A 26,266-nucleotide genomic window follows, 5' to 3' on the forward strand; every position below is an offset into this window, starting at 1 on the left:
CTGTTATTTGCGGAAATATAAAGCACGTTTTACCTACTCACCAATACAAAGGCGGCTTATGTTATTAGAAAGCCTACTTTCCTTAGTGGACACACTCTGAGCCGCCCACCATATGTATAAAATGCACTTTTTGGCCAGAAAGAGATTTATTTTCACCGCATGGAAAAATCATGTCTATGAGATTTTCTCTTGGCAATATCGGTAGAGGGCACAGTGGAGTACTAAAAGTCCCTTTCTGGCCAAAATGTGCATTTTGTACATGTGGTGGGGGGGCTCCGAGTGCGTCCACTAAGGAAAGTAGGCTTTCTAATAACACAAGCTGTGAGCTTGTAGATCTGCTATTTTCACCAGTTTGGGTCCCGGGCAAATATCTTATTTCTGTTTTGGGTGAAAGGTTTGGGAACTACTGATGATGATGTAGAATTGTAGATGATTCACTGTTGTTAACACCGGAGGTCTGGTGGTACTGCTGTGTCGTTGCATGCAGATGTCCTCATCAGACGAGGCGGAGGAAACCAGTCCCGTTCTACCCAGAGACTCCGACAGAGGAAGTTCTGTTTCCTCCCTGCTACAGGTCTGTCTGTCTGTCTGTCTGTCTATCTATCTGTTTTTTCTTCTTTCATTTCTACATGTCCCCGTCTTATAGCTGCTTGCAGCTATATTATTATATTCTATGTATGTGTTGGGCTCACATGCAGCCACAAGTCACGACAGTGTTCCGTTCTGCAGTCGTTGGCCGTCATGGCAGCCACTTCCCACCGGAGGTCGTGCGGGAGCTCTGAGCGTCTCGACTTCACGGTGCCGAACGACCACCATCTTGCACAGCGTCTCACGTGCATGTGGTGATGGTAGACGTAGACGTGCTGTATCCTCCTCTCCCTCCCGGAGTCTCTTCGGGGAGAAAGTTCTCCGGGTCCAACTTCCATCTTGTTTGCCGCCCAACACGTACAGCTCGTCGTCGTAGGCGAAGGCGGAGTGACCCCAGCGCTGTCCATCCTCCCCTTGCTCTCCGTGTCAGACACTTTTTAGTTTTTTTTCTTTTGCCTTTATTGATAGGGTACAGTAATTAGACAGGAAAGGGGGAGAGAGATGGGGAGTGACACGCGGCAAAGGCCGTCGGGCTCGGGGGGTCGAACCTGCAGCACGCCATCCGGCTGGCTTGGCCGCCTAGGTGCCCAGACGGTTGAGTTAACCGTCCTGGCTGTGTCAAACTCTCTTGACGGCGTTGGGCACCATCAGCGTCCGCCTCAACCCGCCGAACACGAACACCTTCGCCTTGACGCCGGTGGATCACACCGCGGAGGCGAAGTCCAGCGCGTGCGCAAACTGCGCATCGCTGATGATCATGCTCCGCCACGTCGTTCCTCCGTGCGCGTACATGGCTCTGCCCAGGACGCACGCCGAGTGGCCGGACCGCGCCGCTGGGACAGATCCAGACGTACGGGGCTTTTGGAGGAGGTTTCTACTCGACAGCAACAATATGTTTGTTTGTGTGTTTGTGTGTGAACAGGATGAGTATGAGGAACTCCTGCGCTCCGCTGTGGTCACGCCCAGGCTGGACGCAGCAGGCGGAGGCCAGCTGCTCCTGGGCACCTCCTCCCTGCGCTGCCTACACTCCTTGGAAGGAGATGACCACACCAGACAGCGGCACCCAGCAGCAGGTAAAGGTAGCTCTGGTCCATCCATAGCGGTAGGAGTTCTCCTTAACGCTGTTGCTTTTAGCTCTGGTCCATAGCGTTAGAAGGACTTCTCCTAAACGCTATGTTACTTTTAGCTCTGGTCCATAGGGTTGGAAGGACTTCTCCTAAACGCTATGTTACTTTTAGCTCTGGTCCATAGGGTTGGAAGGTTGGAAAATCAAACACATTCCATAAATTAGAAAACAAATGTTTAAGAAGTAGTGAAAATGGCTGATCTACAAACTGATGGCTGATCTACAAGCAATCCGTTGTGAGCTTGTAGATCTGCTTTTTTCAGTAGTTTGGGTCTAATCTCTCTTTTGGGTCACAGGCTAAAAAGTTTGGCAACCACTGCACTAAACTATAACCTCTCATGGTCTTCATCCAGTAAACTATAACATCCCATGGTCTTCTTCCAGTAAACTGTAGTACTAACATCCCATGGTCTTCTTCCAGTAAACTATAACCTCTCATGTTCTTCTTCCAGTAAACTATAACATCTCATGGTCTTCTTCCACTAAACTATAACATCCCATGGTCTTCTTCCAGTAAACTGTAGTACTAACATCCCATGGTCTTCTTCCAGTAAACTATAACATCTCATGGTCTTCTTCCACTAAACTATAACATCCCATGGTCTTCTTCCAGTAAACTGTAGTACTAACATCCCATGGTCTTCTTCCAGTAAACTGTAGTACTAACATCCCATGGTCTTCTTCCAGTAAACTGTAGTACTAACATCCCATGGTCTTCTTCCAGTAAACTATAACATCTCATGGTCTTCTTCCAGTAAACTATAACATCTCATGGTCTTCTTCCAGTAAACTATAACATCTGATGGTCTTCTTCCAGTAAACTATAACATCTCATGGTCTTCTTCCAGTAAACTATAACATCTCATGGTCTTCTTCCAGTAAACTATAACATCTGATGGTCTTCTTCCAGTAAACTATAACATCTGATGGTCTTCTTCCAGTAAACTATAACATCTCATGGTCTTCTTCCAGTAAACTATAACATCTCATGGTCTTCTTCCAGTAAACTATAACATCTCATGGTCTTCTTCCAGTAAACTATAACATCTCATGGTCTTCTTCCAGTAAACTATAACATCTGATGGTCTTCTTCCACTAAACTATAACATCTGATGGTCTTCTTCCAGTAAACTATAACATCTCATGGTCTTCTTCCAGTAAACTATAACATCTGATGGTCTTCTTCCAGTAAACTATAACCTCCCATGGTCTTCTTCCAGTAAACTATAACCTCTCATGGTCTTCTTCCAGTAAATTATAACATCCCATGGTCTTCTTCCATGTCGACACAGCGGCGGGCCGCTCGGCAAGCAGGGCTTCTTCGGTGAAGACCCCCACACCAGCCCAGAGGTCCTCCAGACAAACAGGCTGCCCCACACCTTCACACAGATCCTCCGGACAATCTGAGAAGATCTCCTCACCTCCACAGAGGTCCAGACAGGCAAGCAGGAGCCCCACACCATCACAGAGGTCCAGGCAGGCAAGCAGGAGCCCCACACCATCACAGAGGTCCAGGCAGGCAAGCAGGAGCCCCACACCATTACAGAGGTCCAGGCAGATGGAGAGGTGCGCCGCACCATCATCACACAGGTCCAGACCAAGGTAATTGTACTTAACGAAAACTAACAAAACAACGGAAATGTCATCAAATGTCTGTCGCTCGAGTACAGAATAAATAATGGACCTTGATGATATGACAAGGGTTGAAAACCACTGCTTTATTCCATGCACAGGTCCAGACAATCCGAGAGGACCCCCTCGCCTTCACAGAGGTCCTCCACCAGGCAGACCAGTCCAAAGCCCTCGTCCTCAGACGCTCTCCTCACAGAGCTGTTCATCTGTGAGGAGAACATCAGCCAGATGGAGAACCTCCTGGACACCTGGAGCGTCCACCTCAAGGTAGGTTGGTTCAGTCACCTCCTGGACACCTGGAGCGTCCACCTCAAGGTAGGTTGGTTCAGTCACCTCCTGGACACCTGGAGCGTCCACCTCAAGGTAGGTTGGTTCAGTCACTTCCTGGAGCCGCAATTTAGGCATTCATCAGACACTCTTAATCCAGAGCGATTTAGAGTAAGCAAGAACAAAGCATGGTTCTAATACATCAAATACATAGACATTGTCAACTAGGATCATAATTAAGCTAAGAACCTAACATCCGTCTAACAGTAGAATATCTGTAGAGTGAAACTATAATGAAACACTACAGAGTGCTATGTCTAGTGTCTACATAACATGCTATCTAAATTACATATTTTAGCCTTTGCTAAATTATTATTCCATAGTTTGAACTACGATTTAGTTTTTGTCAGTGTTTATACGGTAGTTTATAGTTTTATTTAGGGATGTCCCGATACACATCAGTCTGATGTCGGGTGGTGCTTGTGCTCTGCAGTCCAACGTGGTGGCGGAGCTGCGCAGGTGGAGGCTGCTCTTCGTGGAGCAGCACCAGCGGGAGCTGGGCCGAGAGCGGGACAGGGTCCACGTTCTCCAGGCGGAGGCGGAGGACCTCGGACAGCTGCTGGACGCCTACCAGACCTCCGGCCACAGGAAGGACACGGTCATCGGCAACCTGACCGCCGCCCTGGACAGGCAGAGGGAGAAGGTGGACATGATGAGGACTCTGACCCACTGGAGACTGCAGCACTCCCACAGGCAGGACGAGGTAACACGCCGACCCTGTCCCAACAGCAGTGATTCCAAAACTTTTTCATGTCAGGGACCCCCAAATTGACACCAATTAGACTCCCAGGGGCGGCCTTAGGAATCTGGAGGCCCGTTTCAAGACCAAATATAGGCCCCCATATACCTATGACATCATTATGTTGTTGATAGCCGTATATTGATACGAATAGTTTGACTGTTCAATATCACACCACCAGCCATTACTCTCCACAATTAGCAACAACACCACCTTTCCTCATTCTGTCGTCCCTTCACAATTAAAGTGTCTCCCATTTACCTCCCAATGCTGCACATTTTAACATGTTATTTACATAAAATAGGTGTAACTTTACTAACTTAACATTAACATTGTGGGAGAGAGCAAGTGAGTGAGCGAGAGAGAGAGAGGGCCAAGAGTGGCGGGGGGTGACTGACGCCTGACGTTCAGTTGGAGCTTGGTGGGCCCCCTGAGGGTGGAGACCCCCCCTGAGGGTGGAGGCCCCCCCTGAGGGTGGAGGCCCCCCTGAGGGTGGAGCCCCCTCCCCTGAGGGTGGAGGCCCCCCCTGAGGGTGGAGACCCCCCCCCTGAGGGTGGAGGCCCCCCTGAGGGTGGAGGCCCGTTTCAATTGAAACTGGTGAAACATACTTAAGGCCTCCTATGTAGACTCCCATTAGAAAAGATATGCCAGGGACCCCCATAAGGGGAGATTTCTACCACTCTAGCAGTGATCTCTGAGATCCCAATTTGTATTGTAAAATCAATATTAATTTAACTCTAATTTGTACACTCTCAAATCATATTTGACTGACATAACCTATTTTCTCCTTTCATTGTCAATGGCAAATATGGGACGTGTGTGAACAAAAGCTGTATATAGGAGGGACTAGCGCCCCTCAAAAATCACACTCGTATAAAGTGAGGGGCGCTCTTATCATCATACATACATCATCACATTCCGGCCAATCACTTTTGGCGTTTTGTTTTTGTGGCTTTCGCCTTTATTTTATATTATACATGCAGTAAAGGCTGTCAGGATCGGGAGTCGAACCCGCGGCACACGGCCAGACTGGATTACCAGCCAAGGTGCCTGGACCGCTGAGCCACGGCCCAGGCCGCGTCCTCACTTTTTAAGCCCTCAGCCAATCAACTCATCACTATGGGGTACACACACGCGCACACAAACTTGGGCATAGGAGGGGCTGGTGTCCCTCAAAAAGTAAAAGGTGTGTGTGTGTGTGTGTGTGTGTGTGTGTGTGTGTGTGTGTGTGTGTGTGTGTGTGCGCGCGCGCGTGCGCACTCCCAGGCCCATGCGCTGCGCCGGGCGCAGCAGCACCACCACTCCGTCCTGAAGAGGAAGGTGTTTCTGGGATGGCGCTCCCTGCTGCGCGGCCACTGGAAGGAGACGGTGGAGCGCGACTGTCGAACCCGAGCCCAGGACGTCTGCTCGCGGCTGGCCGCCGAATACGACGCTAAGCTAGCAGAGGTGAGCTAACCTCTCCACCCGCCCATGGCCCATTCAGGACGGGAAGGAACCCCTTTTGGCTATTGAAAAATAGATCTGCTTTTTTTTATCTTGAAATTGCGTGGCGTCATTGGAAATGCTACACGGCTTGTGCAAGGACACTGCTGTGATTGGCCAGTAGCCACTTTGAGTGACATTCAGGGAAAACACTCATGATTTACTATTCTCCGCCTATCGGATCACAACACTATCACTATCAATCGAACTTCACAACGTTCGAAACGGCAAACTGTCCGCAGTTGTGTAGTTATAAGCATAAGCTGTGTAGGATTTAGAAACGTCTGATTGATTGATTGATATATGAATTGATTAATGGGTGTCCACAGCACGTCCAGGCCCTAGAGGCGGCCCAGGCTGAGATGGAGAGACTGCGTCTGGAGAGAGAACGCTACGAGGACGCCATGAAGAAATCCTTCATGAGAGGAGTGTGTGCTCTGAACATGGAGGCTTTGAGCATGTTCCACAACACAGGTACATACACACGCACGTGTTAAGTGTGCATAGCTGAATAGGATGGGGCAGTTCTACGCTCCTGTATTTATTTTTTTATCAGTTATTAATATGGTGGTACTTGGAGAGACAGATATTTTCTGAGGTGGTATAAAATGGTTGAGAACCACTGATCTAGTCTCTCTCTGTATCTCCCCTGTATTTAAACATGCCCATTGATCTATTCTCTCTCTCTCCCTCTATTTAAACATGCCCATTGATCTAGTCTCTCTCTCTCCCTCCATTTAAACATGCCCATTGATCTAGTCTCTCTCTCCCTCCATTTAAACTCTCTCTCTCCCCCAAACTCCACGTAGAGGACACAGATGATGCAGACAGCGCTGCGATTGGTCAGTTCTCGTCTCACCCAGGGTCATCTACACACTTCAGCCCCGCCCACTTTGACCCCACGCCACCTCCGTCCCAGAATGCACCGCCACAGGAAGCAGTAAGACGAGCCCTTCACCCATTGGTCCATTGTAATGCTCATTACCTAACTCCATTTTTGAGGTTTTGGATTTGTTTTTGTTTTGTTGCATAAATCAATGCTATTGAACACCCTCTTTGTGGTGGTTGAAAACATATTGAACCAATTTAAAGTTGTAAAAGGACAAAACCTCTTAACTCCATTGGACCCTCTAACTGTCTTGGCGGGAACCCCTTTTGGTGTTTTAAGCATTATGTTATGCCATAGCTGTTGAAAAATAGCAGATCTACAAGCTCATAGCGCGGCACCGAGTGCCGCGCTATGAACTTGTAGGTCTGCTATTTTTGAAAAATCGTGGAAATGTTCCTCAAATCTTTTAATATATATTCTTTCAGAGTTTCTGTTTTTAACTAAAATCTTTACTTCCGAGGGGTCCCTGCCTCCTTGAACAACATATTTTCAGATGGGGGTCGGCGGCATATTACATATAATTTTTGGGGTCCTTGACATGAAATATTGAGAACCACTGATATAGAAAAATAAATACATTTTATAAATATATATTTTTAATTTCGAAGTCAGGCCTAAATGGGTTAACAGCTAACTCTCATGCCTCTCAACCTCTCATGCAAGTAATTGACAATATATGAAGTCACAACACACCAACTTTGATGAGGCAGTATTGCTTTGTTTTCATATATATTTTTCTCTGAAAAATGAACATTTTGGAGTTAGGTGGTTTCTCCCTGACAACAGAGATAATTTATTATCTACATATAATTGGTCCTCACTAATGCTTATAATATGGTACTGTGTGTGTGCGTGTGCCCGTGCGCGCGCGTGTGTGTGTGTGTGTGTGTGTGTGTGTGTGTGTGGTCAGATTGACTCCACAACAAGACTTATCTCCACCTCAGTCATCCACAGCTCTTTGCCACCAGGGGGCACTGCTGGCTCTCAGGTGAGACCTCAAGATGTTGGGAAAGTAACTACATACGTTTACTTAAGTACAATGTTTTGGTATTTGTACTTTACTTTTCAATGTCCAATACTTTTACTTCTACTCCACCACATTTCAGGGCCAAATATTGTACTTCTACTCCACTACAATTATTTGACAACTTTAGTTACTTTGTAGATTTTGATTGAATTAGCCTAGTACAAAACATACATTAACCACATTTCGGCTATTTGGAAATAGCCGATCTAAAAGCTCTCAAAGTGTCGCGATGTGACGCATTGAGAGCTTGTAGATCTGCTATTTCCTGCTATTTTTTGTATACATTTGAAACCACGAAATGTGACATTCTGCATAACGACTACCGGTACTTTTTTACTACTTTTTAAATTTTGTACTTTTAATTTTACCTTTTAAAACATTTGAGTACTTTTTTTTCCCACTACTGGATACACTCGTCATTCTGTACTGATCTCGTCTTTAGGACAAAAAACAAAGAAAGTCTCGTCTGTACTCATGTCGTCTTTATGCATGGATTGAAGTTCTCAGTCGCCACGACTAATTTCAGTCAATTGGACTCTGGAGATGCCAGCATTACTGCTATTTAACATTCTGACCTGAGATCAGATTCTAAAAATGTTTTCTACATCCTGACAGTTTTCTGAAAAAGCTATGTTTCTATGTCAGTCGTTCTTCGATTTTTCTAAAATAGCTAAAGCATAACGTAATGCTAACACCAAAACGGGTTCACGCCCAAAATGTTAAGCATAAGCAAGGGTGTGGTTCTACATGAAACAATATCAATTTTTTTTTTTTTTTTTTTTATTTTTTTTTGCGGCTTACGCCTTTTATTGGTTTTTTGAAGGGACAGACAGTAGGCTGACAGGAAACGGGAGAGAGATGGGGGAAGACATGCAGTAAAGGCCGTGTCGGGCTCGGGAGTCGAACCCGCGGCACACTGCGACTGGATTACCAGTCGGGTGCCCAGACGGTTACGCCACCGCCTGGGCCTCAATATCTATTGAGAAGACAGATATTAAATGACGTTCCACTGTAGACCGTAGCACTATATCCTCAACGACCTTACAGGCGTATGCAAAGCCTAAAACATGTCATTTAAATAACATATTATGTAAATAGTGTATATTTGTAGTTTCATTGTACATATATTCTACTGTTAGAGATGCTTGTTAGGTACTTAGCTTACTTATGATACTAGAATCTAGTACATACATCAAATACATAGAAATAGTCATCTACTAACTAGATGACTATTTCTATGTATTTGATGCATTACCATGTGTTGTTCTTGCTTACTGTAAATCGCTCTGGATTAACCCCTTTTGGTGTTAGCATTACGTTATGCTTTAGCTATTGAAAAATAGCAGATCTACAAGCTCGTAGCGCGCCACTCGGTGGCACGCTACGAGCTTGTAGATCTGCTATTTTTGAGAAATCGAAGAACGACTGACATAGAAACATATGGCTTTTTCAGAAAACTGTCAGGATGTAGAAGACTGACGAATCTGATCTCAGGTCAAAATGGGTTAAGAAGAGCGTCGGATAAATGGCTACATTGTAAATGGTGCTGTGTTTCCAGAAGAGTGCACGTGTGGTGGTGACGGCGGAGCAGCAGCAGAAGCCCTCCAATAGGACGGTGACGGCTCGCATCACAGCACACCACGCCCCCTCCGCCAGCAGGACCCCCCGGAACCACCTGGCCAAGAAGACCGCCCACAACGGCCTCGTTAAGACCGCTGCCGCCGCCGCCCCACCCCGCCCTGACCTCGTTAAGACCACCCGCTCATGCCTCCGCGTGATGGGCGTGGCTCCTCCCATGAGCTCCGTCATGGTGGAGCGCCATCATCCCGTTACACAGGTAGGAAACCTTAACTCTTTAACTGTGTATGCAGTGTATTCCCGTCTACAAATGATACAGAACTCTGCCGCCCGACACCCATACTTGCTGGCCTTCACTGGTTGCCTGTGGAGAAAATTCTTCTCATCACTTATAAAGCCTTAAACGGACTGGCCCCTACCTATATTCTTGATATGCTCTCCCCGCACAAACCTGAACCCATCCTTAGATCGTCAGATAAGGCCCTCCTTGATGTTTAGTTAGCTGTGGTGAGGTGTACCTTTTCCGCCCGGGCACCTAGGTTGCGGAATGCATTGCCGACACAGCTAAGGCTAGCACCTTCCGGCTTCCGTGCCTGTATTTAAATCTTATTTGAAGACCTACCTCTACACCAAGTGTTTTTTTTATAATTTGGTATTTACTTGACTGTACATATTTTGTTTTTGACTTGATCATGTTGTTCATTGCTGTTTCTTCTGACCCTGCTCTGTGCAGCACTTTGGAACATTGTTTTAAAAGGTGCTATATAAATAAAATTCATTATCATTATCATTACCTGTATACTGTAGCTAAATGACAGCTGGTTTTAACAGTCCATTTCTTGTTTCTTCAGCTGACGGTCGGCCAGGCGACGGCCGCCATGTTTCCCCGTCCGTCACAACACCACAGTGTGGGTCCCGGCGGGAAGCCCCTCCTCCATGGCTCCGCCCACTCGTCATGTGACCTGCCACACGCCAGGAGGCCACTCCTGCCCTCTCGCCACGCCCACTCATCATGTGACACACACGCCATTAAGATCGTGGACTGACTTCCTCATTTTAGAAGAATGGGTGCTCCTCAAACTCTGAAAAATGGTTTGTGCCAGGGACCTCCTCAGCCCCAGGGACCCCCCAGAAGAGAAGATTTAGGTAAAAAAAAATCAGGTGTAAAGCTATCTCTATTCTAGGGATTTAACCATACATATTCTGGGGCTTTGAGGAACAAATCCTAGTATCTCCTTTCTGTGTGGAACATTTGCCAAAAATAGGCAATCTGGCATTGAGGATTGAACCCTAGTGTCTCTATTCTGTGGCTTTGAGGATTGAACCCTAGTGTCTCTATTCTGTGGCTTTGAGGATTGAACCCTAGTGTCTCTATTCTGTGGCTTTGAGGATTGAACCCTAGTGTCTCTATTCTGTGGCTTTGAGGATTGAACCCTAGTATCTCTATTCTATGGCTTTGAGGATTGAACCCTAGTATCTCTATTCTATGGCTTTGAGGATTGAACCCTAGTATCTCTATTCTATGGCTTTGAGGTTGAACCCTAGTATCTCTATTCTATGGCATTGAGGTTGAACCCTAGTATCTCTATTCTGTGGCTTTGAGGATTGAACCCTAGTATCTCTATTCTATGGCTTTGAGGATTGAACCCTAGTATCTCTATTCTATGGCATTGAGGATTGAACCCTAGTATCTCTATTCTATGGCTTTGAGGATTGAACCCTAGTATCTCTATTCTATGGCTTTGAGGATTGAACCCTAGTGTCTCTATTCTATGGCTTTGAGGATTGAACCCTAGTGTCTCTATTCTGTGGCTTTGAGGATTGAACCCTAGTATCTCTATTCTATGGCTTTGAGGATTGAACCCTAGTATCTCTATTCTATGGCTTTGAGGATTGAACCCTAGTGTCTCTATTCTATGGCTTTGAGGATTGAACCCTAGTATCTCTATTCTATGGCTTTGAGGATTGAACCCTAGTATCTCTATTCTATGGCTTTGAGGTTGAACCCTAGTGTCTCTATTCTGTGGCTTTGAGGATTGAACCCTAGTATCTCTATTCTATGGCTTTGAGGATTGAACCCTAGTGTCTCTATTCTGTGGCTTTGAGGATTGTACCCTAGTGTCTCTATTCTATGGCTTCGAGGATTGAACCCTAGTGTCTCTATTCTATGGCTTTGAGGATTGAACCCTAGTGTCTCTATTCTGTGGCTTTGAGGATTGAACCCTAGTGTCTCTATTCTGTGGCTTTGAGGATTGAACCCTAGTATCTCTATTCTATGGCTTTGAGGATTGAACCCTAGTATCTCTATTCTATGGCTTTGAGGATGGAACCCTAGTATCTATTCTATGGCTTTGAGGATTGTAGCCTATAGCATCTATCTATTATATGGCCAAAAATAGGCAATCTGCAAGACAGTGTGGATTGCCTATTTTTGGGCGAATCCATTTTGGTATAGAGTGAAATGAGCGGACCAAGTCCAGTCCAGGTCAGGGTTACTAACTAAGCATTGAAGGTAGAAGTGGTTAGCGTTTTTATTTGAAGTATTCTCTCATTTGGGAAAGAGATTTTCCTTTGCACTGTTTTGTACAAAGACTTTGATAGAGTTTGGTTTTTGTTAATGTTTATGACAAAGACTGTTCAGGGGATTGATGTGTTTATTAAATTCATTTTTTTTTATTATTGAAAGTCAAAACATGACACTGTGTAATAATCGTTTTCTATTGTACAACATCAATACATAACTATGTAAATTATACAGTAGGCTCCCTCTCTCTCTCTGTGTGTGATGTATTGCCATGCTTTTTGTTCTTGCTTAATGTAAGTCGCTCTGGGTTAAGAGCGTCTGCTAAATGCCTACATTGTAAATTGTATAAACAAAAACCAAAGACAGCTCATGTCAGTCTTCCCTCTTCCGTAAGATCAAGATGTAATGTCATATCTGTGATGTCAGCTATGACCAAATATGGAGTTCCTTGCCAGCCTGGCTTGCCCAAGTGTGGGGGTTCCCAGATATGGAGTATGGGTGCTGTTATTATTATTATGTCATTATGCAACGTCATAGTGTCATCTTTAAAGCTGCACTCCTGAAGCTCAGACGTTGCCGTTTCATAAGGGCATGTTTCAGTGTCGTGATGCTGTTGCCTATAGTGCGCAGGATTTCCCATTCATACTGTCGTAAAAGCCTTTTGGAAAATAGTTCCAAGTTGAATCTAGACTCACACCACAAAAGGGAAATATAGCAGACTTGAGATGTAATGAATCTAAACTGGATCCCTATAGAGTCTGGCTTCCCTGCACTGACCCATGTCTAATGATCTAAATTGACATAAACACATTCTATATCATACACTATGCCTGTAGAAAGAGTTGCCGTGGTAATGTTTGATCCAGAGTAGCTATCATAGCAGCAATCATGGTTGTAGGGGAATTGCTCGTGCTTTTCGCTACAGTGTTGATGTCGCTGATCATGCGGTTACGGACTGTCGTTAAGGCCGGCTCAAGCCGTCGACCTGGAGCGAAAGGTCACGCCTGCGTGCTTGTTGTGGCCGGATCGGGGGGTCACACCGCAGAGATCCTCCGCCTAATGGGCGGTCTGACGGCCTCCTACAGCCCTCGCCACTATGTCATCGCGGACACCGACGAGACGAGCGAGAACAAGATCCGCAGCTTCGAAGGCTCCGATGATCGCGGGGACTCTGAGTCAAAGTATACCCTCCATCGGATCCCGCGGAGTCGCGAGGTAGGCCAGTGGCGGGTGGTTTCATCGGGGGTCAGCTTTCTGAAGGCCCTCCTCCACTCCCTACGTCTGGTGTTCCGCCTGCGGCCGGATGTGATACTGTGCAACGGCCCAGGAACCTGCGTCCCTCTGTGTCTAGCAGGAGTCCTGCTGGGAGTTCTGGGATTGAAGAAGGCCCTGATTGTCTACGTTGAAAGCATATGTCGAGTGGAGACGCTCTCGCTCTCTGGGAAGATCCTGTACCCGATCTCGGACTACTTCTTCGTGCAGTGGCCAACCTTGAAGGAAAGATATCCCAAGTCCATTTTTCGTGGAAGAGTAGTTTGACACTGCTTTTTTTGTCTCCACCAGCCGAAGGCATGGGGAGAGTATGTTTTGCACTCCGTCCGTCCGTCCGTGTGTCCGTGTGTCCGTCCGTGACCAGCTAATCTCAGCCACCGTTAACCCGGTCGATGCCAAATTTTGCACACACACTCCCTGGATGCCAACCATGAACCTCTGCCCCAAACTTTCCAGAACGGCCTGTTATAGCGCCACCAGGAGGCCGCTTTGTGCAAAACAAGTTTTTGCACAGTACACCTACAGATTTTGTCCAAACATCACGCAAATTGGTACACAGTCTCTCTAGAGCCATTCAACCAAACCGCTCTTTCAGATTTCTCAGACTCCATCCTGATTGGTTAAGATTGCCTTCCAAAGTTCACAGGAGTGCTCAGTTTCAAACAAAATGCTGCAAATCATGAACACATCGCGAGATTTCCGTGAAATTGTGCACCCACATTCCCACTAGGCCGAGGACGAAATGCCACATGAACAATTTCAACTCAGCCTCAAGGTGGCGCTATAACTGGCCCAAAAGTGTTTTTACCTCTAACTGCACGGATCTGTGGATAACTTTCTATGCCAACTCCCTAGAGGCCAAGGAAAAACCTTTGCCTGGAATTCTTCACATCTGCTCATCCTGGTGGAGACCTGTGCCCAGTAGGGCACTTTTTCTAGTTTTCTTTCTTTTTTTACAAATGCAAGCCTTTTTGAAATGGCCGAAATAGGAAGAATTAAGACACAAATGTGAATGGAAAATATAAACATAATTTTTGAGGGTCTAGCAATCCTCCCAACATCTGGCTTTCGAAAATTATGGCAGCCAAGTCTATGGAAATAGGTCAATATAACAGCATAAAACCGCCCCAAAACGTCCCAAAACAGCAAAAATGTTGTGTGCGCAATAAGCGCTCGCACAAACATTTACGTGTGCATATGATTTGAATGGGGCCCCTTCGAGCTTCAGTGCCCAAGGGCCCTCAGAGGTGTTAATCCGGCCCTGGCCTATAGCATGGCTAAGCATATGACATTAGCTGTGCATTTGGTAATACACTCTGAGAGTGCTGGTGTGCTCTGGTCGTTAAGAAATTATGGTAGTCAGTGTTTCCGTTTGAATATTCAGAACCGCACTCTATATGGCATCTTGCGCCACCCCTTAACCCTTATGACTAAACCTCAATGTGTTTGCACTCGTAGACCATGCAGTCAGCTGCAGCATCCATGCAATGTATTTTTAGTTATCAAAGTGTCTTTGACCTTGAGCAAGACACTGAACCCCAAATTGCTCCTGATGTGCTGGTTGCTGCCTTGCATGGTTTCCGCCGCCATCGGTGTGCGAATGGGTGAATGTAATGCACAATCTATGTAAAGCGCCTTTGATAAAGGCGCTATATAAATGCACCATTTACCAAATAGATAATTACTAGGCTACCCTAGATGTTTATTTTATGTTGGTACATCATGGCTACATAATTCTACAACTGCAGCTGTAGCCTGTAGGTGGGGGGATAACTGGAGAGAGTGACAACCAGGGCCGTAGGAACCACGGGGGTCCCCGGGGACACGTCCCCGGTGGGCCGCGGAGCGGCCCACGGGGGGCCGCGAACCGTTTTGGGCCGCCGGCCACGGGGAATAAAAAAGCCTCAAATAGGGCAGGCACTTGGACCATGCGGCCGCCGCTGTCAGTGTTGTGCGAGTGCATGTGATTGTGCTATAGTGGAGATTTCAGTGTATTTCTATGGGGGAACTTGGATAGGATTCAGGAAGTTGTTTATGTTATGCTGCCCAGTGCTGGTTAAAGCCGTGTATGTCTCGGGCAGGCTCATCAAAAAGGTAAGATTTGCACTAGGCTATTTCTGCTGTGCAGACCCGTTTTTACCCGAAAATAACGACTTTATAACCGCAAATACCCGAATTTTTTTCCGCACGGGCGCTTCGCGCCCGTGCGAATCGCCCCACATGCACGGGCGCTTCGCGCCCGTGCATGTGGGCCGGTTCGGATTGGTCCCCCCCATCTGTGAAGTGCTGGATACGGCGCTGGTGACAACTGATCTGAAATTTCTTTCATTCTATAGGCTACAAATACATTCTCTCAATGGGCTAGCTAATTGTTAGTCAAGCCATAGACTGTAAAAAAAAAAAAGCTTCAATCTTGCTGGTCCCTCAAAACCTGGGCATACCAGGACCGCACATCATTGAAAGTCCGCCAACATACATACAGCAAAATACTGTTACACAGGATTCGGCCACTAGGTGTCACAGTTTTCCAATTACATAAAATGTAAATAATTAAAAAAATTACATCATTATTGACACCGACAATTATTATAGCCGATATAGCTAATATATATTTTTTTACAGATACATAAAAAATACACAACATAATAATAATAGTAAATTATTATTATTATTATTATTATTATTATTGTATTAAGAAACAGTCAGTACATAGACACACTACAATACAAAACAAGGAAAGACAAGACAAGACAAGAAAAGCAAACACAAACAAGTTATTAATACAACATCAAAGCCAGGGGGATTACTAACAGAAAACATTAAAGAGTGAAGCAAGTGAACACAAAGCAACAGTTTTCGCAGCTTTCTTATTTTCTATTTTTGACAAGAACAAACGACGACGCTTTTTTATAAACGTCACGTGAACCAATCACGTGACCCACGTCGTGACGTCAGCACCTGTCACGGAAGTAAGACGACGATGATGAGGATGACGACGATGATGAAGATGGCGGAGGCAGGAAGAAGATAGAAAGGAGCATGAAGGAAACTGTAGTTCTGTAGTTTAACCTATAATAAACCCCCAGGGGCAGCACAACAATGACTACAACTGTAGTTTAACGACAACATTCCGCTACATACAACCTATATATAGACATAGATATATAGATATAGATAGATAGCACAACAACAGGGTTTCTCCTCCCTCTCCTCCACCCAGCCAGACTCTCTCTGGTGGTTGGTTGTTATCGGTCCCTCCGGCAGGAACGGAACAAAATGTCCAACCTGTTCCAGTCCGCCCTGGACTTCCTGGCCGGGCCGGCGGGGCCCGGCGGAGCCGCAGGCCGGGATCACGACGCTTTCGTCGGCCAGACCGTGGAGCTGGGAGACCTCCGGCTCCGGATCAAGAGGATGATAGCCGAGGGTAGGCTGTGTGTACTGTGTGTGTGTGTGTGTGTGTGTGTGTGTGTGTGTGTGTGTGTGTGCGTGCGTGCGTGCGCGCGCGCCTGTCTATCTGTCTATCAGTGTGTACCTGTCTGTCTGTGTGTACCTGTCTGTCTGTCTGTCTGTCTGTCTGTCTGTCTATCAGTGTGTACCTGTCTGTCTGTGTGTACCTGTCTGTCTGTCTGTCTGTCTGTCTGTCTGTCTGTGTGTACCTGTCTGTCTGTGTGTACCTGTCTGTCTGTCAGTCTGTGTGTACCTGTCTGTGTGTAACTGTCTGTCTGTCAGTCTGTGTGTCTGTCTGTCTGTCTGTCTGTCTGTCCCCAGCCATTTGTATTCCCAGGAAGAATACAAAGTCATGGCTATGTGTGTGTCAGTGTGTGTGCCTGTCTGTCTGTCTGTCTGCGTGCATCTGTGTGCGTGTGTGCGCACGTATCTGTCTGCGTGCATCTGTGTGCGTGCGTCTGTGTGCGTGAGTGGCGTGCCTGTCTGAGGCACCGACACAGACAGATTTTAGATTTTATTTATTACACACATTGTATAATGTTCTTATTTTATTCACAAGACCCAATTACTGAATGTCTCTCCAGGTTGTCTCCACACTATGTATGACACTGATGCACTACTACGACACTATGGCATATCAGGAGTCCACTGGTTCTAGTGGTTCTCAAACTTCTCACATGTTCTCAGAGATTAAAATAGGGTGCATTTGGCATCCCAAAATGCAGTTTATAGTTAAGGGGTGCAATAAAACGACCTCTGCATCCACGGGATGCACTACTGTACTACTTACTCTGTACTGTTTCTTTATTCTAGTTGATTTTTGCTAGCTTTAGTTATAATGAGGTTATATTCATGTAGAAAACAGAAGCAGAAATGGTTATTACAACCATATAAAATGAAATGGGAGTTAAATGCTGCAATTTGTAAAAATGGCAAAATATGACTCCTAACGTCGTTGAAGTGGGACTCATAAAATGTCCCTGGGAGAAATTCTGTGCAGGTGATTCTTTTTCTAAGTGCTGTAGTTTGGAAGCACTCGTCGTAAGTCACTGAACGGCCCTGTGTGCCAAAAAACGAGTGCTTCCAATCTCCAGCACTTCGAAAAAGAATCACCTGCACAGAATTTCTTGACAGAAAGTAGCTCATAACTTCTCTACGGTGGATTTTTATTAAACAAAAGCTTGGCAGATTGAAAGAGGATAATTCAAGCTTGGCCTAGAGCTGCAATGTTTAACGTTGTTTAATACAAGCAGATCGCAAATGCAAATTGGATGAATGGGGAGTCAATGGAGGGTGTTGCAACTCTAGATTCATCCCATTATTAAAAAATCTAGAGTTGCAAATTGCAGCTACCCGGGGACCACTGTTGTTTTTGGCAGCAAATTTCTATTTTAGTTTTAGTCATTAGTCTCTTGAAACGTTTTAATTTAGTTTTAATCTCATTTTAGTCACATGGAATGTTTTAGTGTTTAGTCTAATTTTAGTCGACTAAATATAAGATTTCTGTCGACTAAATCTACAGTTGATCTTCTCGACTAAAATGTATTTTGTCAGGCCTTGATGCCGTCGTAATGACTGTTTTTACACTTGCTGAAAATAGCAGATCTACTATTTTCGGCATGCAACCTAGTGTAAAATGACTCCACTAGTCCCTTCCTAACATTTTAGTCTAGTTTTTATTTGACGACAAAATCAACAGTATTCATAGTTTTAGTCGTCACCATAGCTTAGTTTTAATTTAGTTTCCATTTAGTTTTCGTCAATGAAAAAAGGTAGTCGACGAACATTTTTCGTCATAGTTTTAGTCGACAAAAACAACACTGCCGAGGACCACTGTTGGGTTTGGGGCTAGGTTTAGGCATATTTTTACTGAGGTTAAATGACCCCGCCCTAGTAGTAGTAGTAGTAGTAGTAGTAGTAGCCGGCAATGTAAAAACAATCGAATCGTATCGTTCTAAATTAATCGTTCATGTTTCGAATCGTCAACCGATAAGTATCTAATCGTTGTCAAAGCGTATCGTTACACCCTTATAGGACAAGCATCCCATCAGGTACTCCCATGGGTGAGCAGACACAGCTTAGATGGGCACATTTCCCAATAATGATGACCCATATCTGGTACACTTCCCCTTCTTGAGATTCGAACTCCCTTTCCTGTGACTGACAACAGTGTCGCACCATCAAAGGTCACTGGGGTTATTATTGCACTTTTCCGTGTAAAGAAATACATGTTCGCTTTTCTACATTACTAAATGCGTGGTCAGGGATGTCGGGGACCACATATGCAATACTTTGACGGCCCACCAGTGGTCCACAGACCACCGGTTGAAAACCCCTGTTCTATTGGCAAGGACCCCCCCTTAACCTATTTAGACCTGAGGCCGATTCTAAAAAAATGTCTTCTACATCCTGACAGTTTTCTGAAAAACCTCATGTTTCTACATCAGTGTTTCTCAAACATTTTCATGTCAAGGACCCCCAAAAATATATGTAATTGGCCGCCGACCCCCATCTGAAAATATGTTGCCAGTTGGCACCCCCAGAAGCAAAGATTTGAGTTAAAAACGTTCACTGTGAAAGAATATATATTCAAAGTATACAAAGTATATACAGTTGGAGGAGGTACAGCAATGTGTAAACATAAAGTATATACAGTTGGAGGTACAGCATTGTTTAAACATAAAGTATATACAGTTGGAGGTACAGCATTGTGCAAACATAAAGTATATACAGTTGGAGGTACAGCATTGTGTAAACATAAAGTATATACAGTTGGAGGTACAGCATTGTGTAAACATATTATACTGTATACAGTTTTCCTGCACAAAAAAAAAAAGCTTGGCATGGCGCGATTTATTTCAAGCATGGCGCAATGCCAAGCTTTTTTTTTTTGAGGGGGATAGTGAATCATAGTGTGTGTGATATGAAATGTCCAGTACCTCCCCAGTACCTCCCCAGTGCCTCCCCCAGTGCCACCCCAGTGTCTGCCCAGTGTCTGCCCAGTTTCCGCCAAGTGCCTCCCCAGTGTCTGCCCAGTGTCCCCCTGAGTGCCTCCCCACTGCCTCCCCAATGTCTCCCCAGTGGCTGCAGTTTCTCCCCAGTGCCCCCCCCAGTGCCTCCCCAGTGTCTCCCCAGTGCCCCTGCAGTGCCTCCCCAGTGTCCCCCCAGTGTCTCCAATAGCAATACAAGAGCAATAATACAAATTAATCTTAATTTATTAATCTAATTAATTAATTAATTAATCAAATTTTTCGCCGCGCGGCCATAGGCTGCGTGCCAGAAGGTCCCCCCGCGCCCAGCACCATGCCAAGGCCTTTTCCTGCAGGAAACACTGAGTTGGAGGGTACAGCATTGTGTAAACAAAGTATATACAGTTGGAGGAGGTACAGCATTGTGTAAACATAAAGTATATACAGTTGGAGGTACAGCATTGTGTAAACATATTATATACAGTTGGAGGGTGCAGCATTGTGTAAACAAAGTATATACAGTTGGAGGAGGTACAGCATTGTGTAAACATAAAGTATATACAGTTGGAGGTACAGCGTTGTGTAAAAATAAAGTATATACAGTTGGAGGTACAGCATTGTGTAAAAATAAAGTATATACAGTAACAGTTGGAGGTACAGCATTGTGTAAACAAAGTATATACAGTTTGTTTTGTTTTGTTTTTTTTTGGGGGGGGGGGGGGGTACAGCATTCAGTTTTTCTTTGGTTTCTCATTTGTACTGTAACATTATATATACAGGATATAAAGTTTTTTGAAACGAATAGCGGCAATCTTTTGCAGTCATTTTGGGACAAACGGCAGCATTTTGTTCTCAAGACTATTATACAAAAATAAAATACTACTCTCTTAGTCTCTTTACATGTGGTCTTCTACTCGATACGCTGGGACAACGGTCCACACGTCCCAAACTCTTCTCCCTTCTGGCTCCAAAACTATGGAATGCAGTTGCACTTCCCATTACAATCAGAACTGCAGCCTCACTCCCAATCTTCCGCCGTAGTCTGAAACCCCACCTTTTCAGACTCTATCATGGCCTGTATAGCACTCGCCCTAGCTCCTTAGATAGCACTTTATGTAGACTTAGATAGCATTTTATACAGACTTATATCATGTTACGTAGACGGCACTAGAATAGCATTTTATGTAGTCATAGCACTTCATAGTATATATGTATAGTATAGTAGAGTATAGCATGTATATATATGTTTATATGTATAGTTTTCATAGATATTCCACTGTTACGTTCTTCGCATACGCATGTTTCATGATAACTACTTTTTATGTATGTGATGTATTGCTATGCTTTTTTGTTCTTGCTTATTGAAAGTCACTCTGTAATAAGAGCGTCTGCTAAATGCCTAAATTGTAATTGTAAATTGATACATATAGTGTTCCTTAGGGTGGTGGCATTCCATTGGCTAACCTTTTTGAGGGGCGATAGCCTCCTCCTATATACAGCTTTTGTCCCCACACGTCTCAATATTTGCCGTTGACAATGAAAGGAGAAATTAGGTCATAATATGTGCCTCAAATATGACGTACATTTGTGGCAACACAAACATTAAAAGCCGTTGACAATGAAGGGAAACTTTACGTCATATGTAGACTAGCGAATCGGCTAACCAATCACATAAATTCAGTTGTTCATGAGATGATGTATGATGATGTCATGCACATTGTCATGTTTCTCCCAATAGGTATGGTCATCGTTTCAAACTCACTTTCGGTGTGTGTAATAATCTGTGGGAAGTATGTGTCTCTGTCTTGGTACATAATAGGGCAGGTTGTTAGAAAGTGTAGCTCTGTTTCCAGTTTCCACCACATTTAGTGTGCAGTGGGTGCATAGTCTTGTCTTCCCGTGGGAGAGAGAGGTCTGTCTGTGCCTGTGGCTTCCTTTCTCTATTCCAAGGCTGTGTTCACTGAGTCTGTACCTAGTCAAGGCTTTCCACATTTTGTCTCATTTACCATGCTCAGGTATTCAGGAAAGCACTCTGCAGGCCTCTCACAGTTGAGGTCCCTGCACACAGAGTGCGTTTTTCTGATTTTTAGCTGCGTTTCTCCACGGCCAGTGTGCAACCACCTTTTACTGTATTACATGATCACCTAATTGCAATTTTCGGAGATACTCACAATTATTCTTTCCGTCCATCCATCTTCAACCGCTTAACCGTAGTCAGGTCGCGGGGGCAACAGCTCCACCAGAGAGCTCCAGACTTCCCTCTCCAGAGCAACATTAGTAACTTCCTCCTGGGGGATCCCGAGACGTTCCATGGCCGATGTGTTTCCTCCATCTCGTCCTTGGTCTGCCCGGCGTCTCCTCCCAGTGGGACGTGCATCGAGCACCTCCCTAGGGAGACGCCCGAGAGGCATCCTAACCAGATGCCCGAACCACTGGCTCCGTTCCAGGCGAAGAAGCAGTGACTACTCCGAGTCTCTCTCGTGTGACTGAACTTCTCACCCTATCTCTAAGGGAGATTCCAGCCACCCCGTCGGAGAAAACTCTTTTCGGCCGCTTGTATTCGTGACCATATTCTTTGGGTCATGAGTCATGACCCACGCTTCATGACCATACAGTAGGTGAGAGTAGATTGCTCGCTAGACGGAGAGCTTTGACTCTTATTGCCTCTTGTTCTTTGCATATTTTTTCCATGAAATATGTCCATACATTTTCAAACATTAAAGAAATGAAAACAAATTGCAGAAATAGCAGATCTACAAGCTTACAACACTACCATTAACCCATTAACCCATCCTGTCCTGAATGGGTTAATGGTAGTGTGTTTGGTGTTTTAATCATTATGTTATACTTTAGCTGTTGAAAAATAACACATCTACAAGCTCATAGTGCGGCATGAAAATATGGCACAAATCTTTGAATATATATATATATATATTCTTTCAGAGTGAACGTTTTTAACTCTAATCTTTGCTTCTGAGGGGGTCCCTGGAACAAAATATTATCAGATGGGATCGGCGGCCAATTTCAGATACATTTTGGGGTCCTTGACATGAAATAGAACCACTGATATAGAAACATAGGGTTTTTAGAAAACTGTCATGATTTAGAAGACATTTATTAGAAGGTCTAAATGGGTTAAGGTCCGCTGGTGGTCCCCGGACCTGTCGTTGAGAACCTGAGATATTATCCAATATATATTTAGCTGCCAGGGGCAGGTGGGCAACCCTTAGTGTTTTATTTAGCTGCCAGGGGCAGGTGGGCAACCCTTAGTGTTTTATTTAGCTGCCAGGGGCAGGTGGGAAAACCTTAGGGTTTTATTTAGCTGCCAGGGGAAGGTGGGCAACCCTTAGTGTTGTATTTAGCTGCCAGGGGCAAGTGGGCAACCCTTAGTGTTGTATTTAGCTGCCAGGGGCAGGTGGGCAACCCTTAGTGTTGTATTTAGCTGCCAGGGGCAAGTGGGCAACCCTTAGTGTTGTATTTAGCTGCCAGGGGCAGGTGGGCAACCCTTAGTGTTTTAGTTACCTTCCAGGGGGGCGCGCGCGCGCGCGCGTGTGTGTGTGTGTGTGTGTGTGTGTGTGTGTGTGTGTGTGTGTGTGTGTGTGTGTGTGTGTGTGTGTGTGTGTGTGTGTGTGTGTGTGTGTGTGTGTGTGTGTGTGTGTGTGTGTGTGTGTGTGTGATGTAGGCTATACGTCTCTGGTTGCATGCAGCAAGCACATTATTGTTCAAGCTGCTCCTCTGTTCATCTGTTGCTCTTATTTGACTTATAAAATAATTATTAACGCACGCACGCACACTGCCATGTGATATCCAAGGAGTTTACTGTTCCCTCCCTTCTCTTCCTTTATGTGAATAAACAGGTTGTGTTCAGAACACACACACACACACACACACACACACACACATTCCGTGCATATTCCTTGATTTCCAACGATTTTGTAACCGGTTTATTCTTCTCCACCCGGTTCCAACTGCCTGAGCTGTGATTACTAGGCCTGTCACAATCACTACATCATCGCCTGATCGCAATTATTTTAGATAATTACTTGCGCAAGCAGAGAGCGCAAGTAATGTTTTCGCCCGGTCTCTTCCGCCGTGACAGCTGTCCCGCCATTCGATGTTTATGCAGAAAAACATCAAATCTGTGCCTGTTTTGCTGGGACCAAATGACCACAAATTACCATATTTCTTACGTCATCATTTAGAGCTAGTCATACGTATACTATATACATAATCAGTAAAAAATAAAATAGCAAATTGTGCCTGATCTGCTGGGACCAGAGTACGTGGTGTGTATATGTATGACTAGCTCTTAATGATGACTTAAGAAATATGGTCATTTGTGGTCATTTGGTCCCAGCAAACCAGGCACAGATTTGCTGTTTTCTTGCATAAACATCAAATGGCGGGACAGCTGTCACGGCTTTTGGCGCAAAGTAACCACAGTATACCGCTAATCAACTTACAACTACACACTTTATACAGTGTAGAGTATAGAGTATATATGTATACGTATATAGTATATGCCTATATACTATATATATTTCTTACGTCATCATTTAGAGCTAGTCATACGTATACTATATACATAATCAGTCAAAATAAAATAGCAAATTGTGCCTGATCTGCTGGGACCAGAGTACGTGGTGTGTATATGTATGACTAGCTCTTAATGATGACGTAAGAAATATGGTCATTTGTGGTCGTTTGGTCCCAGCAAACCAGGCACAGATTTGCTGTTTTCTTGCATAAACATCAAATGGCGGGACAGCTGTCACAGTTTTTGGCGCAAAGTAACCACAGTATACCGCTAATCAACTTACAACTACACACTCTATATAGTATATATGTATACGTATAGTATATGCCTATATACTATATATATACTATATATATTTCTTACGTCATCATTTACAGCTAGTCATACGTATACTATATACATAATCAGTCAAAATAAAATAGCAAATTGTGCCTGATCTGCTGGGACCAGAGTATGTGGTGTGTATATGTATGACTAGCTCTTAATGATGACGTAAGAAATATGGTCATTTGTGGTCGTTTGGTCCCAGCAAACCAGGCACAGATTTGCTGTTTTCTTGCATAAACATCAAATGGCGGGACAGCTGTCACGGTTTTTGGCGCAAAGTAACCACAGTATACCGCTAATCAACTTACAACTACACACTCTATATGTATACGTATATAGTATATGCCTATATACTATATATATACTATATATAGTATATGCCTATATACTATATATATACTGTATATGCCTATATAGTATATGCCTGCTTTGCTGGGACCAAACGACCACAAATGACCATGTCTCTTACGTCATCATTTAGAGCTAGTCATACGTATACTATATACATAATCAGTAAAAAATAAAATAGCAAGTTGTGCCTGATCTGCTGGGACCAGAGTACGTGGTGTGTATATGTATGACTAGCTCTTCACCCAAACTTATATAGATAGAAACTTGAATCATACTTAATAATACTAGGTGTTTATATGCATAAAGTAGGTAGGTAGCAAATAGTTACATCTAAAAATTATACATTTCAAACGTTCCTTCACAGAGATACTGAGATTTGACAGTTTACAGCGGTCGAAAGGACTTGCGCGCTCTGCTTGCGCACTAGTTGGCCATTTATGGCCTACTAGTGTGCAACAAGCAGAGTTGGGGTCCGTTACTCATAAAAGTAAGGCACTACATATTACATATTACTTTTGAAAAAAGTAATGCCTTACATTACTTTATTACTCCCTGGAGAAAGTAACTAGTTACATTACTCGTTACATTACTTTTGCGTTACTCCATAAAATCGCATGTCGCATTGTCAAATAATTTACCACTTAACAAATCTTTATAATCCTAATAAGGAGGACATACACAACATCTTTCTTTATGCTCTTTACCAGGTTGTGGAGGAATAAAACAAAATGGGCCTTTCCAAAACGGTCTAGTTTTGACCTTGTAAAACTTGTAAAACTTGTAAAACCTTGTAAAACTTTTTCTATGCAAACTTCTAATGAATTCTTCAATCAATCAAATCAAATATATTCAAATAAAAATAATGAGACTGAGATAAATCAGTAGCCTATATGTTCACAGTGCTTTAGGATCCCTTTCTTTATGATGTGGAGTTCCCTGCTCCATGCTCATTAAATGTAGTTTTTCATGTTGGCATATTTGGTTTATTCATCTCTGCATTAACTAACTAGTGATTGTGACTCTGAGAGCACATACATTCTACAACAAACAAGACCCTCCCAGCTGGCAGTGTTGCCAGATTTTGGAAGAGAAACAAGCAGCCATGTCTATGAAAACAAGCCCAAAAGAAGCCTGACTACACTATTATAAAACAAGCCCAAAGTCGCTTATAATAAGCGGACATGGCAACACCCCAACTGCTCCGTCTCTGTGACAGTGGGAGACTGGCTCGCTGTGAGCAGTGCTGCTGCGGAGATTTTAATACCGAAACGACGTAAATTTGACATGTTCTAGTCCGCGACTCCAGCGCACCATTACTGTTCATGTTCAACTCATCTCCGTTGTGTGCATTAGTCCAAAGCAACACTGCTGAAAGCAGCCACATGACGCAATTAAGTAACGAGTAACTGCAGCACTAAAGCGACCAGTAACTGTAGTGTGATTATCAATTT

General features: G+C 44.4%; 4 protein-coding genes across 4 annotated transcripts in view; 3 read left to right on the forward strand and 1 right to left on the reverse strand.

Moving 5' to 3' along the window:
- mtmr3 (myotubularin related protein 3) overlaps nt 1-26,266 on the reverse strand; it is a 401,420-nt gene that overhangs the window by 75,412 nt on the left and 299,742 nt on the right. The window lies entirely within an intron of this gene.
- Nucleotides 417-10,539, forward strand: poc5 (POC5 centriolar protein homolog (Chlamydomonas)). Its single transcript, XM_083783467.1, has 11 exons — nt 417-574; nt 1,511-1,661; nt 3,007-3,316; nt 3,448-3,709; nt 4,107-4,376; nt 5,679-5,858; nt 6,224-6,368; nt 6,704-6,834; nt 7,694-7,771; nt 9,369-9,647; nt 10,240-10,539. The coding sequence occupies exons 1-11, from the start codon at nt 482-484 to the stop codon at nt 10,432-10,434; spliced, it is 2,094 nt and encodes a 697-aa protein (XP_083639593.1). The 5' UTR covers nt 417-481; the 3' UTR covers nt 10,435-10,539.
- On the forward strand, nt 12,855-13,451 carry LOC310871833 (UDP-N-acetylglucosamine transferase subunit ALG14-like; the record flags this gene model as incomplete). The annotated part of the gene is made up of 1 exon (XM_083783468.1): nt 12,855-13,451. The coding sequence occupies one exon, from the start codon at nt 12,855-12,857 to the stop codon at nt 13,449-13,451; it is 597 nt and encodes a 198-aa protein (XP_083639594.1).
- Nucleotides 16,193-26,266, forward strand: part of gak (cyclin G associated kinase) — a 43,113-nt gene continuing 33,039 nt past the window's right edge. The window contains exon 1 of the mRNA XM_083783778.1: nt 16,193-16,608. Within this exon, the coding sequence (XP_083639904.1) occupies nt 16,461-16,608 (148 nt within the window). The 5' untranslated portion in view covers nt 16,193-16,460. The remainder of the gene's footprint in view (nt 16,609-26,266) is intronic.

The sequence above is a fragment of the Protomyctophum parallelum genome (assembly GCF_964188405.1).
Source record: "Protomyctophum parallelum genome assembly, chromosome: 15".
NCBI classification, from domain to species: Eukaryota; Metazoa; Chordata; class Actinopteri; order Myctophiformes; family Myctophidae; genus Protomyctophum; species Protomyctophum parallelum.

What these genes read in the sequence shown, in the direction of transcription:
- poc5 (XM_083783467.1), top strand. Translation starts at nt 482, where the DNA reads ATGCAGATGTCCTCATCAGACGAGGCGGAGGAAACCAGTCCCGTTCTA. An exon ending in ACTCCCACAGGCAGGACGAG is followed by an intron (nt 4,377 to 5,678) that starts GTAACACGCCGA and finishes GCGCACTCCCAG; the next exon opens with GCCCATGCGCTGCGCCGGGC. An exon ending in ACGACGCTAAGCTAGCAGAG is followed by an intron (nt 5,859 to 6,223) that starts GTGAGCTAACCT and finishes GGGTGTCCACAG; the next exon opens with CACGTCCAGGCCCTAGAGGC.